The sequence below is a fragment of the Nannospalax galili genome, unplaced genomic scaffold, assembly GCF_000622305.1.
Source record: "Nannospalax galili isolate Female #2095 unplaced genomic scaffold, S.galili_v1.0 scaffold137, whole genome shotgun sequence".
NCBI classification, from domain to species: domain Eukaryota; kingdom Metazoa; phylum Chordata; class Mammalia; order Rodentia; family Spalacidae; genus Nannospalax; species Nannospalax galili.
The window spans coordinates 1,379,879-1,394,476 of NW_008340203.1; the positions used below are offsets into that span (position 1 = coordinate 1,379,879).

The 14,598-nt window shown below is 46.4% G+C and overlaps 1 protein-coding gene and 1 pseudogene across 1 annotated transcript; both read left to right on the top strand.

The window, feature by feature from the left end:
• Window positions 1-1,900: 1,900 nt before the first annotated feature.
• On the top strand, window positions 1,901-4,341 carry Eif1 (eukaryotic translation initiation factor 1). The gene is made up of 4 exons (XM_008835245.3): window positions 1,901-2,077; window positions 2,743-2,906; window positions 3,009-3,110; window positions 3,547-4,341. Exons 1-4 carry the CDS (start codon window positions 2,047-2,049, stop codon window positions 3,589-3,591), a joined length of 342 nt encoding a protein of 113 aa, XP_008833467.1. The 5' UTR covers window positions 1,901-2,046; the 3' UTR covers window positions 3,592-4,341.
• Window positions 4,342-10,440: 6,099 nt separating this feature from the next.
• LOC108490964 lies at window positions 10,441-10,903 on the top strand (annotated as a pseudogene).
• The last annotated feature ends 3,695 nt before the right edge of the window (window positions 10,904-14,598 follow it).

Genomic DNA, 14,598 nt, shown 5'->3' on the forward strand with positions numbered 1-14,598 from the left:
CAGTCCATGGGGCCAGCACACAATTTCTTTGTTTGGCTTATACCCTGTTTTTTTCCCAAAATTCAGTTCATTGGAGAATTTTTTTTTCAGTTTTTTTTTGAGACAGGGTCTCATGTAACCCAATCTGCCAAACCTTGAATTCATTTAGCTGATGGTGACTTGAACTTTTTCTTCTTGCCTCCACCTCCCAAGTGCAAAGTACTGGGGTGCATCACCAGATCTGGCAATTGTATTTTCTAATTATGAGTCTTTATATAAACATCAGCCTTTCTGGGAACACCTGAAGAAAGTCTAGCATGGTGGGCTGCCACTGCAGCCTCTAGCTCGCACATTAGCCCCCAGGGCACCCAGTTACATCACACTGGACTGTGTATTCTTTTATCTGACCTCCCTAACTCTAGAGGCCTTGGATCCAAGATCCCTGGTCTCCCATGACCTTTCACCAGAGGTACTAAGTGTTTCAACAAACAAACTGAGATATTGGCTGGGATGTAGTTCAGGGGTAGACTATCTAGCTCAGGTTTCCATGTGGAAAAATTAAAAGTTTAAAAATTAAAAGTTTAGCCGGGTGTGGTGGTGCACACCTTTAATCCCAGCACTCAGGAGGCAGAGGCAGGCGGATCTCTGTGAGTTCAAGGCCAGCCTGGTCTACATAGTGAGTTCCAGGACAGCTGGGGCTACAGGGAGACCCTGTCTAAAAAAGAAAAAAAAAAAAAAAAAAATTAAAAGTTTAAAAGTTAAAGTTTAAAAATTAAAAGTTTAAAGTAAAATGACAGAATAAGAAAGGTTAACAGTTTTGAAGGAAAGGCTGTCTACTTCCCTTGGCTCTATGGGACAAAGGACACCACACACACAAACACACTCGCAGAAACTTTTTTTTAAAAATATTATTTTTATTTTATGCTTATGAGTGTATTGCCTGCATGTAGGTAAGTGCACCCAGGTCGTGCAATGGCCGTCGAGGACAGAAGAGGCCGTCAGATCCCCTCCAACTGGAGTTACGACAGTTGTTAGCTGCCATGTGGGTACTGGGATTCGAACCCCGGTCTTCTGGAAAAACAACGTGTTCTTAACCGCTGAGCCACCTCTCCAGCCCCAGAAATATCTTTTCTTAGAGTAATTAATGTATATGAAAATGTTAGACTAGGTTATCAGTTTTAGAATCTATTAATCCAAATGATGATACTGTAAACGGTAAGCCTCAGGTCTTGATACATTTTTCTTTTTTTTTTTTTTTTTTTTTTTTGTCTTTTTGAGACAGGGTATCCCCGTAATCCCACTTGACCTGGAACTCACTATGTAGACCAGGCTGGCCTCACTGAGATCCGCCTGCCTCAGCCTCACTAGTGCTTGTGCTGGGATTAAAGGCGTGTACAACCACGCCCCGCCTGCTTGAAACATTATTTTATGTTGTGTAAATAAGAGTTGCCCTAAATCTTTTTCTGTGAATGAGTGGGCTGAAGGGCGGGTAGAACAGAGCCCAGATCTGCGGATTAACGGAGGACAGCCTCCAAAACCCCTCTAAATAACAACACTCAACCCTCACGCCAAAACCAACCCCTAGTACAAGCACCCCGACTGGGTCAACAAAGTAGAGCGTGCCAAAGGCCACACTGCGCAGGCGCGCTCAAAACCTCTGCCAGTTTCTCTAGCCCACCCCGCAGCTACCACCCACACTGCGCAGGCGCAAGGGGATCAAGTTGTCCCTCACCCTCCCCTCTGGTCAACAGGACGCCCTCTCGCAGCAAAGGCCTGTGCGCACGCGCGGCGCCTCGACTCCGCCCCCTGACCAATAGGAAGCGGTGGGTGCGGGCACCCGGGAGCCCGACGCCATGGGTGGGGCCAGGACGTGAGGGCAGCGCGCTGGCGTCACAGGGGCGGCTATATAAGTAAATACAGGCACCGCCCCTCTGCCCCAGTCACTGAGCCGCCGCCGAGGACTCAGCTGCCTCCCCCTCGCTTCCCGACGCTCCGTCCCCCCCGCCCGCCTTCTCCCGCCGCCGCCTTCCGCAGGCCGTTTCCACCGAGGAAAAGGAATCGTATCGTATGTCCGCTATCCAGAACCTCCACTCTTTCGGTAAGCCTGGGGAAGGTCGCGGCCCGGGTGGGGCCGTCGTCGGGGCCCCGTGAAGCCGCCAATGCCTCGGGTCTTCGGGCTGGAGAGAGGCACCTGGGCTCCGGGGAGGGAAGGAACCGGGGCCTACGTGCCGGGCTCGGCCTCCCGGTGACCGGAAGGAGCGGGCGGGAGATCAGCCCTTGGGCGGGCCCGGCGTCTCGGTGGCGCATTTACTAATGGCCCCCGGCTCTCCTCGGGCCACACCCGCCCCCTCCCGCCATCCTGCGTCATGTCCTCTACGTCACCGCCGTTGTCACGCAGCCGGGAAGGGAAAGGCGGTGCCTAGCCCTAAGTGACAAACCGTTGCGCCAATGGGGACTGGAGGCTTGGCCCCGCCCTGGGCGCCCGGGTTCCGGCCGGTTGCATCAGCCGGGTGGGGCGCTGCCGTCTGTCGGCCGGGGCCCCCCGGCACGTGATCGGTCTCGGAGGGAGGGAGGGAGGACCTAGGGCGCAGGGCCCAGGCTTCATCCGGCTCCCATGCCAGCCTGACTTGTTCCAAGAGGAACTGCAAAGGACACCTGACTCAAGCCCAGACTTTCATTACTGGCATCTTGTACGTCGAAAAATCCAGTGGGAGAGTGAAAGCTGAGCTACAACACCTGGGCGATCTTCATTTTTCTCCCCAGACCCCTTTGCTGATGCAAGTAAGGGTGATGACCTGCTTCCTGCTGGCACTGAGGATTATATCCATATAAGAATTCAACAGAGAAACGGCAGGAAGACCCTTACTACTGTCCAAGGGATCGCTGATGATTACGATAAAAAGAAACTAGTGAAGGCGTTTAAGAAGGTAGGTCTGAAGCGTGGTAGAAAAAGCACGCTTGATTTGTCCACAAGGGGTGCCAAGGAAAAGGGCTTAAGTTGTGGCTTCATTTGTTCTCCATACTTGCAGAAATTTGCCTGCAATGGTACTGTAATTGAGCATCCAGAATATGGAGAAGTAATTCAGCTACAGGGTGACCAGCGCAAGAACATATGCCAGTTCCTGATAGAGGTGAGTTCCAGCCTGTTCTTGGATGGCAAATCTCAACTGATAGTTTCTGCTGCCATCACTGGTGTGTTTTGGGAGGTTAAGCCCGGTAACAGGATTTTTTTTTTTTTGGAGTACATTGACCAACCACATATGCTTCTAAAAACCAGAAGAGACTTGTGTCACTGTTTTGTGTGGATCTATAAGTGAAATTATGGAATTTGGGTTTTGATACAATTGAGACTCTAGGCACTTCTACATCCACTTGAGTCTATGGTCTTGGGGAAGGGAAATTCTTAGATATAACTGTGAGTGTCCTGCTTGACAGGATGTCTCAGGGTTGATGAGTGTGCCCTTGTTACTAGGTTCCTCTTGCCCTGTGTAATAGGAAGACCTGTGGTGGTATCAGGTTGAGATTTAACTCGTTCCCTCCTTAAAACCTTGCCCTTTCTCTTTGCAGATTGGACTGGCTAAGGACGATCAGCTGAAGGTTCATGGGTTTTAAATGCTGTGGCTCTCTGAAGCTTAAGTGAGGATTTCTTTGCAATGAGTAGAATTTCCCTTCTGTCCCTTGTCACAAGTTTTAAAACCTCACAGCTTGTATAATGTAACCATTTGGGGTCCGCTTTTTACTTGGACTAGTGTAACTCCTTCATGCAATAAACTGAAAAGAGCCATGCTGTCTAGTCTTGAAGTCCCTCATTTAAACAGAGGTCAAGCAGTAGGCGCCAATAATGATCTTTCAGCCAAGCCCAGAGCCCCAAGATCACAGAAGGCCATGCCTGGCCAGAAGCTCCTCGCATCTCCCTCTGCACAGTCCCCTGCCATAAGAGGATGTCCTTACTTGAACAGCCCACATGAATCAGGAGAGGATGGGGTAAGGCAACAACAGCAGCTATGCCACTGGAGGGAGTCTCTGATAGTAAAAAGAGCCCCTGGTGTCTAACCTGACAAGGCCAGCAGAATGCAGAAAGGGCCACTTGCCACCAGGGCCATCTTTTTAACCAGATTTCCTAGTTAAGGGACATTCAACAATGTGAGGCCATCCTAATATCAGTTAAACTTCTGACAAGGGAACAAATACCAAACTGATGCCATCAGTCATATAGCTAGCTGTAGAGCTTGCAACCCACTAGCAGCAGCTGCCCAATGCCATGTGAAGGAACAAACTGGTTTTTGGTTTCTTTTCCTTTCCAGTTTAATGTTATGTGATGTATTTAAACCCTTATTTAAATAAAACTTGTTTTCAGAAATACCTGATGTGCAGATTCTACTTCATACTTAGGTTTGTGTATGGAGGAATTAACAAGTGGACTGGGCTAGATTACTTGGCCCTCTGGGTCCACTGTTTCAAGGTTTTAACCAAAACCAAAGTTATCTAATGTTGGAATTTGCTGGGCGTGGTGGTGTGCGGCACTTGGGAGGCAGACAGATCTCAGTGAGTTCCTGGCCAGCTACAAGGAGACCCTGTCTCAAGACAAAGCAAGATGTTGGTATTCTTAGGTGGTTGAGAAACTTCAGTTCCTCAATGGTTTTAGCTTAACAGTCAAAGAAGTGGATTGTGAAAGAGATTCTCTGAACAGCATGATTGGGAGATCATTCTTGAAGAAAGGACATCTAAATCTCGGGTTGGTTGAATCTGCTATGGACAAAGTATTCTCCCAGCATGGGCGTAAAATAAGAGGGCTCTATTGCTGGCCTTCTTGTGTAGGTAATGGGGGGAGGAAACATGGGTGAAGGATAGTGAGGCCCAGTCTAAAACAAGTCCTACAGGGCTGGAGAGATGGCTGAGTGGTTAAGAGCACTGACTGCTCTTGCAGAGGATCCACCAGGTTCAATTCCCAGCACCCACATGGTGGCTGCGAACCGTCCTTAACTCCAGTTCCAGAGGAATCCGAAGCCCTCTTCTGACCTCCGGCATTGCATGACTTGGGTGCACTCACATGCAGGCAATACTCGTACATAAAATACTTTAAAAGTCACATTTAGCTGGGCGTGGTGGTGCACGCCTTTAATCCCAGCACTTGGGAGGGAGAGGCAGGTGGATCTTTGTGAGTTTGAGGCCAGCCTGGTCTACATCGTTCCAGGACAGCTGGGGCTACAGGGAGACCCTGTCTTAAAAAGAGACAAAATTTAAAAATCACATTTAAAAAAAAAAGTCCTACAAAAAAGACCCATTTTGACTCCAAGCATGGTGGCACTATTTGAAACAGCAAAAGGACAAACCTATAGAAGACCACCAGGTGTCAGAGGTGGCTGTCAAGTGACAGCTCCATCTGCTGTGAGATGGTGTGAACTAGTGGCCAGGGCCTGTGCCAGGCAGTTGGCATCTTGAGCTTTATGACCCCTCCATTTCACTAGAACATAATTCTGAGTTGATCTAGCAATGTTGATCTATGAAAGTGACCCAAATTTTGTGTTCATTTTAGTCCACTTGTTACTACCTCCAAGGCTTTCTTTTTTAAAGAATAGGTACCACTGTGCCTGGCTACCCTAGAACTCAGATCCACCTGCCTCTGTCTTCCTGGCTATTTTTAAAAAAGCGGCAGACTCAGCGGGTGAAGGAAATCACCTGATAAACTCAGTCCCCAGGACCTACATAGAACCCCAAAGGTTCTCTGACCTCCACATGCAAGTACCCATACAGTGTTACTTTAAAAAGAATTCTACCCACTAATCGAGGAAACTGGTGGAGTTCCCAAGGTTTCTACATAGAGGGTCCTTTAGGCCCAGCATTCTGTGGGTGTCTGCCAGGTGTTCTGCACATTCACAACTTGGTTCCCCTTACAGAAATGGAGCTCTTGGTCTACAGTGTGCTGTAGTGGAAACACTGCTGTAATGCTAGGTCAGGCCGGTTGTTCACAGAACTGATGTTGGCTGGGGGAAATGTGTTCCCATCCCAGCCAGGAAGGCTTCTTAAAAGAGGTGCTTAGGGAGAACTGCTACAAGTTGCTCTCTGACCATACCATGCCATGGTACAGACCCACCCAGCACCACTAACACAGTAAATTGTAGGTTTTGTTTTTAAAGCTCCCTTGGGAAGCAGTGCATTCTAGGCAGACGAAGTTTATCCCAGAGGGGAAAAGTATCCGGTGGGTCTGGGGAGTCTGGCTGGAATATATAACAGAAATGACACAACATTGCCTCCAGATAGGCCAGACCTGGGCTGAGCTGAGTACTCAGCTGGCCAGGAACTAACTGGTTTACAGTAGAGACTCATTTGCTCTGCTAACAGGTTAGGAAATGCTTCATAGGTAAAGAAAAGGCAGAAGAGGAAGATCCAGCTTGGAAAGGGGGAGGTGCCCAGGAGCTAAGGTGTTGTGTCTTCCAGCCCTCCCCAGATCACCTTCCAACCCCCCAGGCCCCCACACCTGCCCTCTACAGCAGGGACTTGCAGGGGACAAAAGGCTTCTTGCTGCCAAAGTTTCAAGTTCTTAATTCTGTCGAAAAGGCAAAGTGCTTTCCTAGCACTGGAAGAATTGCGCATTTATTTCTAGCCCACTTTTTTGAGACAGGGTCTCCCTGTATCTCACTATGAAGACCAGACTGGCCTCGATCTCTGCCTCCCCAGTGCTGGGACTAAAGGCATACACCACCATGTCTGGCTACTAGCATGCTTCTTAAATGCTCAAAAGGAAAACCAGGCCTGATGACAAACCTCAGTTTTGCAAGAGACTGAGGCAAGGAAGAGTCACAAGTTGAAGACCTGCCTGACCTACAGAGTAAGTTTCCAAAACTGCCTCAGAAATTAAAAGGGATAGCCAGGCCTGATGGCACACACTTTTAGTTCTAGCACTCAGGAGGTAGAGGCAGATCTCTCTGAGACAGTGACTAACCTGATCTTAGTTCCAGGCCATCTGGGGCTCCAGGGAAGCCCTATCTCAAAAAGACCAAAAGAAGGGGCTGGAGAGATGACTCAGCGGTTGAGCGCTGACTGCTCTTGCAGAGGATCCAGGTTCGATTCCCAACACCCACATGGTGGCTGTGAACTCCAGTTCCAGGGGAATCCGAAGCCCTCCTAAACACATGCAGGAAATAATACACTCACACACATAAAATAAAAATAATTAAAAAAAAAAAAAAGACCAAAAGAGCTAGGCAGTGACAGGACTCTTGTCTAGCATGTGTGAAGCCCTAGTTTCCGTCTCTAATAAGAAATAAAAAAGAGCCGGTGTGGTGGCACACGCCTTTAATCCCAGCACTTGGGAGGCAGAGGCAGGTGGATCTTTGTGAGTTCGAGGCCAGCCTGGTCTACATGGTGAGTTCCAGGACAGCTGGGGCTACAAAGAGACCCTGTCTCAAAAAAAAGACTGGGTGTGGTGGTGCACACCTTTAATCCCAGCAGGCAGTTCTCTGTAAGGCCATCTGGGGCTACAGTGAGATCCTGTCTCAAAAAGACCAAAAAAAAAAAAAAAGGAAAGAAATGAAAAAATGAATGGCATCTATAACTGTACAGGAATCCACAGAAAATGGCTAAAACCTAAATTCAAGTTGCTATAAATTCATGAACAGTTAAAAGATGCTATGCAAATTAACCACCTTGTGAATTTACCTGCATCAGTGGTGCCCCCTTGTGGCCTTGTAATAAAATACAGCTTAATATAGCTTATCTATACACAAACCCTTGTCATCAAGAGCTTGTTTTTTTTTTTTTTTTCCATGAGCCCCTGTGTTGCCCAGGCTATCCTTGAATTCCTGGGCTCAAGGGGGGAACTATGGCGAAAACTCGAACAGGAGTGAAACATCAGATTTCGGACAGGAAAAGTAACCCTATATAGTACATTTAAGGTCATTTGCATAGGGAGTGGCCCAGGGTCTGGACCTTGCTGTCTTTATGGGAGAAACCAACCACTAAGATTTGTGTAATGAGGGCTGGAGAGATGGCTCCACGGTTAAGAGCACTGACTGCTCTTTCAGGGGACCTGGGTTTGATTCCCAAACCCACATGGTGGCCGACAGCCATCCGTAACTCCAGTTACAGGGATCCTACACCTTCTGTCCTTGGGCATTACACAACATGAGTGCACTTACATGGAGGCAATACACTCATACATATAAAGATAATTTTAAAAGCTTTGTGTAATGTACTTCTTCATCTTGGGAAGACTACCCATAGATCCGTCAGATTTTAAAAATATTTTTATTTATTACTTTTATGTGTATGAGTGTATTGCCTGCATGTAGATAGTTGCACCCATGTCATTCAATACCAGAGAAGGTCAGAAGAGAGCATAAGATCCCCTGGAACTGGAGTTACAGATAGATTTTAGCTGCCATGTAGGTGCTGGGAACGAAACCCTGGCCACTAAGCCATATCTCCAACCCCTCAGATTTTTTTTTCCTTTTTTGTGTTGGTGATTGAATCTAGGACTTAACAGATACTAGGCAAGGCTTCCACCACTGAGCTACACCCTCAGCCTATTAGAGTCTTAAAAGAGCTCATAGTCTAAAACAGGCATCCTCCATGCTTTCTGTCCATGGTCTACTAAGTGCCCAGGTTAGAGGGTTTCTAGGTTCATCACTGTAAGCAATAACTGCCTGTTGCAGTATCCATCGTTAATAAATACTGCTGGGCATAATAGTACATGCCTAGATTCCTGTCACTTTGGAGACTGAGGCTGAGGCAAGAGGATAAAGAATGACAGGTTTAAGGTCAGCCTGGGCTACATAGTGAGAACCTGTCTCAAAAGGCCTAAAAACTTGGGGCTGGAGAGATGGCTCAGCAATGAAGAGCATTTGCTGTTCTTCCAGAAGACCCAAGTATAGTTCCCAGCACCCACAGGGCAGCTCACAACTCCCTCCACACATGTGGTGCACATGCCTACTCAGGCGCACACACACATACACATAAAATTAAATAAATATATCTTTTAAAAAGAAAAAAAGGCCCCCAAAATAAAGGAAGTCAGAGCAGGGTCAACTCTAGAGAGCTGTGGAGTTTCAGCCAGTTGGTGAGGTTCCCAACACACATTGCTCACTCTTCTCTCTCACTCTCATTCCCTCCCTCCTCTCTCCCCGACCCCTCTTTGTGAGGTGTTTGGAGATTAAATCCACTGAACTATATCCCTACTACTGAGCCACACCCCCAGCATACACTGGGGTTCTTTTTAATTAGTATTATGTTATGTGTGTATGTGTGAGAGCAGACATGTACCATGTATGTACGCTGTGTGCACTTGTGGAGGCAGAGACAGCTTTCCGGAGTCATTTCTCCCTTTCCCCATATGGGACCCAGGGATCAAACTCAGGCCATCAGGTTTGGCCATGAGCTGAGCCATCTCACAAACCAAAGGTATTTTTATTTGAGAGGTAACAAAACTTTCTTAGTCTGGAGACTCAGTCAGTCTCTGGATAGTAATCATGAATGGTGACAATTTTGAGCTGAGGGGCTCTTCTAATCCTTCACCTTTTTATTTTTATTTTTAAAAATATTTTTATTTATTTTTATGTGTATGAGTTGCCTGCATGGAGGTAAGTGCACCCATGTTATGCAATGCCCAAGGAGGACAGAAGAGGCTGTCGAACCCCTGGAACTGGAGTTATGGACAGTTGTTAGCTGCCATGTGGGTGCTGGGATTCGAATCCAGGACTTCTGCAAGAACAGTCAGTGTTCTTAACTGCTGAGCCATCTCTCTAGCCCCCACTTTTTTATTTTTAAAAATAACTCCTTTAGCTAGATGTGATGGCACATGTTAATACCAGCACTGAGGAGGCAGAAGCAGGTAGACTTCTTGTGAGTGCGAGACCAACCTGGTGTACATAGAGAGTTCCAGGCCAGCCATAGCTTCATAGTGAAACCCTATCTCAAAACAACAACAACAGAAACTCCTCCTTTAGAGCAGGGGATATAGTTCATATAATTTAGCTCGCAGAGTGCTTACCTAGTATACACAAAACCCAGGATTCAATCCCCAGTACTGAATAAAACCGAGAAGGGTGGGGCGTGTCTAATCCTAGAATTTGAGAGGTAGAGTTAGGAGGGTCAGAAATTCAAAGTCATCCTTGACTACATAGGAAGTTAAAGGCCAGCCTGGGCTACATGAGACTCAATTTTACAATAATAATAGCTGGGCATGATGGCAGACACCTTTAATCCCAGCACTCGGGAAGCAGAGGCAGGTGCATCTCTATGAGTTCGAGGCCAGCCTGGTCTACATATCAAGTTCTAGGCCAGCTGGGGCTACAGAGAAACCCTGTCTCAAAAAGACAAATAGCATTTCCTGTAAGCCTCCCGAGGTGACCTGTGAAAATGGCTTCCTACCATTTTTAGGTTTTTGTAGAAAACCCTACAAAATCATGCAAATCAAGAGGTTCCAATCTTCGTGTTCACTTTAATAACACACGTGAAACTGCCCAGGCCATCAAGGCGATGCATATCTGAAAAGCTACCAAGTATCTGAAAGAGGTCACTTTAAAGAAGCAGTGTGTGCCATTCTGGTGTTATAATGGTGGAGTTGGTAGGTATGCCCAGGCCAAACAGTGGGGCTGGACACAAGGTCAGTGGCCCAAAAAGAGTGCTGAGTTTTTGCTGCACATCCTTAAAAATGCAGAAAGTAATGCTGAACTTAAGGGTTTAGATGTAGACTCTCTGGTCATTGAGCATATCCAGGTGAACAAATCGCCCAAGATATGCCGCAGAATTTACAGAGCTCATGGTCACATTAACCCATACATGAGCTCCCCCTGCCATATCGAAATGATCCTCACTGAAAAGGAACAAATCGTTCCTAAGCCTGAAGAGGAAGTTGCACAAAAGAAAAAGATATCCCAGAAAAAACCGAAGAAACAAAAGTTTATGGCACGGGAATAAACTGAACATAAAATAAATGCAGATAAAAGTAAAAAAAAAAAAGACATAATAATAATAATAAACAAAGTGTTTGTTGGGGATATAAGTCAGTGAGCGGGTGCTTATCCGGTATGCACAAGAACCTGGATTCTAACCCTGGATTTAATTAACCCTGGTTAATTACGTCTAACACCAGCATAAAGTGTGTTGGGCAGGAGGGTCTCACAGAGTGGCCAAACCCCACAGCACTGACGTGTCCCTGCATTGACGTCCCTTCTCCACAGCCACTGTTACCAGCCATGGCAGCCCAGATCACCGCACAGCTCACCCTCTCCTTAATCATCATTGTTTATGGTTAATTTATGCCCATCACAGACAATTGATTAAAACCAGGAAGAGGTTGAAAAATGAGAAGCATAAATGTGACAGCCACTGTGTGTGTCAAGCCATTGATTCTCACTCGGTTTCTGTGAGGTGAGAGCAAGCTGAAGGGCCGGCTACGTGCAGAGAGAGATGATGACGAAGGTTGGTTCGTGGTTCACCGTGAGGACAGCCCTCCAGACCTGCTGTTCAGCCTCCCATGGAGCGAGCTTGTTAGAACCCACCGACTCCTACTGAATCGACCTTCATCTAACCAACCTTCATTTCATAAGGCTTGAGATACCCTGTTTTTTTGGTTTGGTTTGGTTTGGTTTTTGTTGCTGTTTGTGTTTTGAGGGGTTTTTTTTGGTGGGGGGGGAGCTTATGTTGTTTTTTTGTTTTTGTCTTGGTTTTGGTTTTCGGTTTTTTGAGGGGGTTGTTTCTTGTTTTTTACTTTTTGAAACAGGGTCTCACTATGTAGCCCCTGACTAACCTGGAACTCACTATGTAGACCAGGCTGACCTCAAATTCACAGAGATTCACCTTGCCTCTGCCTCCCAGATGCTGAAATTATAGTCACTTGCCACCATGCCCAGCCAAGACACCTGATCAGACCGTACAATTAACAGACCTCCTGTTACGATCTGCAAGCTGGGTTTCAAATGGGGGGGTCAATAGCTAGGTTCAGGGGTACATGTGTAAAGTCCCTCAAGAGACCAAGAACGTGAAGGGTCACTTGTGACCAGTTTAGAGCCTGGGCAAGAGCAGGAATGGAGGGAAAAGTATCATTGTTTAGTGCTGTTGTTTTATGGTTTGGTCTTTACATACACCCTGCCGGGCAGTTAGTTAGATTTGTGAGAAATGAGAGCAACAGTTATGAGATGAATGTGGATTGGCTGTGACTGTCCTAGATGAGGGTATAAGCTGGAGAGATGGCTCAGTGGTAAAGACCACTAGCTGCCCTAGCAGAGGACCCAGGTTCGGTTCCCAGCACCCACATGGTAACTATCTACAACCATCTGTAACTCCAATACCAGGGGATCTGACACCCTCTTCTGTCCTCTGCAGGCATTGCACGACATGGGTGCACTTATATACATGCAGGCAATACACACATACACATAAAATAAAGTTTAGATGAGGGGTATGCCACTAGCTCAGATCAGAATACCGAAGGGTGGCCCAGGAGTGGTGGCTGGCTAACCATACATCTCCCTCAGGCCACAGACTAACCATTAAGCCACCAGAACTGAGCACAGTGACTCCTTCATGTAGTCCCACCAGTCAGAAGTCTGAGACAGGAAGACGACCAAGTATTCAAAGCCAGCCTGTGCAACATAGTAAGTTATAGGCCAGACTAGACTACAGAGTGAAAAACCTCTCAAAAAATAAAAGTAGAGCTTGGTTGGTCAGATGTTTGCCTAGCATGCATGAAACCCTGGGTTCAATTCCCAGCACCACAGAAACTGAATGTGGGTTGCACACCTGTAATCCTAACACACAGGATTTGGATCAGGAAGTTCAAGGTCCTTCACTCCCTAGCAAGTTTGAGGTCAGACTAAGCTACATGAGACATCGTCTAAAAAAAAAGCTGGGGAGGTGACTCAGCAAAATGCCTGCCACACAAGCACCGGGACCTAAATTCAGAAATCTAGCATCCACAGAAGAGCTGGACATGGCAGCACATGTCATAAAAATACAAAGGTTATGGACTGGGGAGATGGCTCAGCAGTTAAGAGCACTGTTTACTCTTGCAGAGGACCCAGGTTCGATTCCCAGCACCCACATGGTGGCTAACAACAGTGTAACTCCAGTTCCAGGGGATCTTGATGCCTTCTGACCTCCATGGGCATTGCACAGCACGGGTGCACTTACACACATGCAGGCAATACACTCATACACATAAAATAAAAGTAATAAAATATTTTTAAAATACACAGGTTATAAATTAATGTCTTTGTTTGTTTGAGGCAGGGTCTTGCTATCCAGACCCAGCTGGCCTCCAATTCCATGTCCTTTTGTCTCGGGTCCCTGAGCTCTAGGATTATGGGCCTACAGAGCCGCACCCTGCTAGTTTGGCACTTTTTATGACAAGGGGAAACGCTTACACTATTTTGGGGTTTTGTTGTTCTTTAGTCAGTTGTTGGGTTTTATCAATGGATTTTATTTTCGTTTTTCAGTCAGGGCCTCAAGAAGCCTAGGTTGACGTCAACCTTGCTCTGTAACTAAGAGTAGCTTTGAACTCCTAATCCTCCTGCCTTGGCCTCCCAAGTGTTAGGATTATAGGTATGTGTTCCTGTGCCCAGAGGTGTCTGTTGTTTTGTTTTGTTTTTTTGAAAGTCTCCTGTAGCCCAGGCTGGCCTCAAACTTGCTATGTAGCCAAGGCTGATTTGAACTACTGATCTTCCTGCCTCTGCCTTCCCAATTTGTGGATTACAAATGAAATTTATGCCTGCATTAAATATATATTTGTTCTCAAAAAATATATCTATATTTTGTTCTCATAGCCACACTAATGCAATATCACATCTTGTCTAAAGTCATGTTATTCTAATTAAATATGTAGTGTTTTGTCATTTTTTAGATTTTTTTATTTTTTTAAATATTTATCATTTTTATTTTTTATGTGTATTAGTGTATTGTCTGCATGTATATAAGTGCATCCATGTCCTGCAAATGTCTGCAGAGGTCAGAAGAGGACGTCGGATCTCCTGGAACTGGAGTTCTAGATGATTGTTAGCCACCATGTGGGTACTAACATGGAACTGAACCAGGTCCTCTGCAAGAACAGCCATTGTTCTTAACTGCTGAGCCATCTCCCCAGCACCATGATTTATTAATTTTTATGTGTATGAGTGTTTTGCCTGCATGTATGTAGGTACACCACATGCATGTAATGCCCAAGGAGGCCAGAAAGAGGGCATAAGATCCCCTGGAACTGGAGTTACCAAGATTGATAGCTTATCCATACTATACTGTCTCTGGTCCAGGAGAAAAGGAGCACCCACCCTCTTGATTGATACCACATCCCCAGGGGCAGCATAGTGCCTGACACTAAGAGGGCTCTAAGAAAATTTATATTGAGCACGGTGTGTTAGTGTATGCCTGTAATCCAGGCACTTGAAAGGTACAGGCAAGAAGATAAGGAGTTTAAGGTCATCCTCAGCTACATAGCAAGTTCAAGGCCAGCCCCGGTTATATGAGAAGACCCTGTCTCAGAAAAAAAAAAGTTTCAAAAAATAGAGGAATTGAATGTAAGCGAAGGGACATGGCTCTAAGCTGGCAGGAGGGTCTGAGAGGAAGGGTCTTAGAAGAGAAGTTGACCTTAAGCAGGGTGACCGACTTCAGGATGAGGAAAGAAGG

What these genes read in the sequence shown, in the direction of transcription:
- Eif1 (XM_008835245.3), top strand. Translation starts at nt 2,047, where the DNA reads ATGTCCGCTATCCAGAACCTCCACTCTTTCG. An exon ending in TAGTGAAGGCGTTTAAGAAG is followed by an intron (nt 2,907 to 3,008) that starts GTAGGTCTGAAG and finishes CCATACTTGCAG; the next exon opens with AAATTTGCCTGCAATGGTAC. An exon ending in TATGCCAGTTCCTGATAGAG is followed by an intron (nt 3,111 to 3,546) that starts GTGAGTTCCAGC and finishes TTCTCTTTGCAG; the next exon opens with ATTGGACTGGCTAAGGACGA.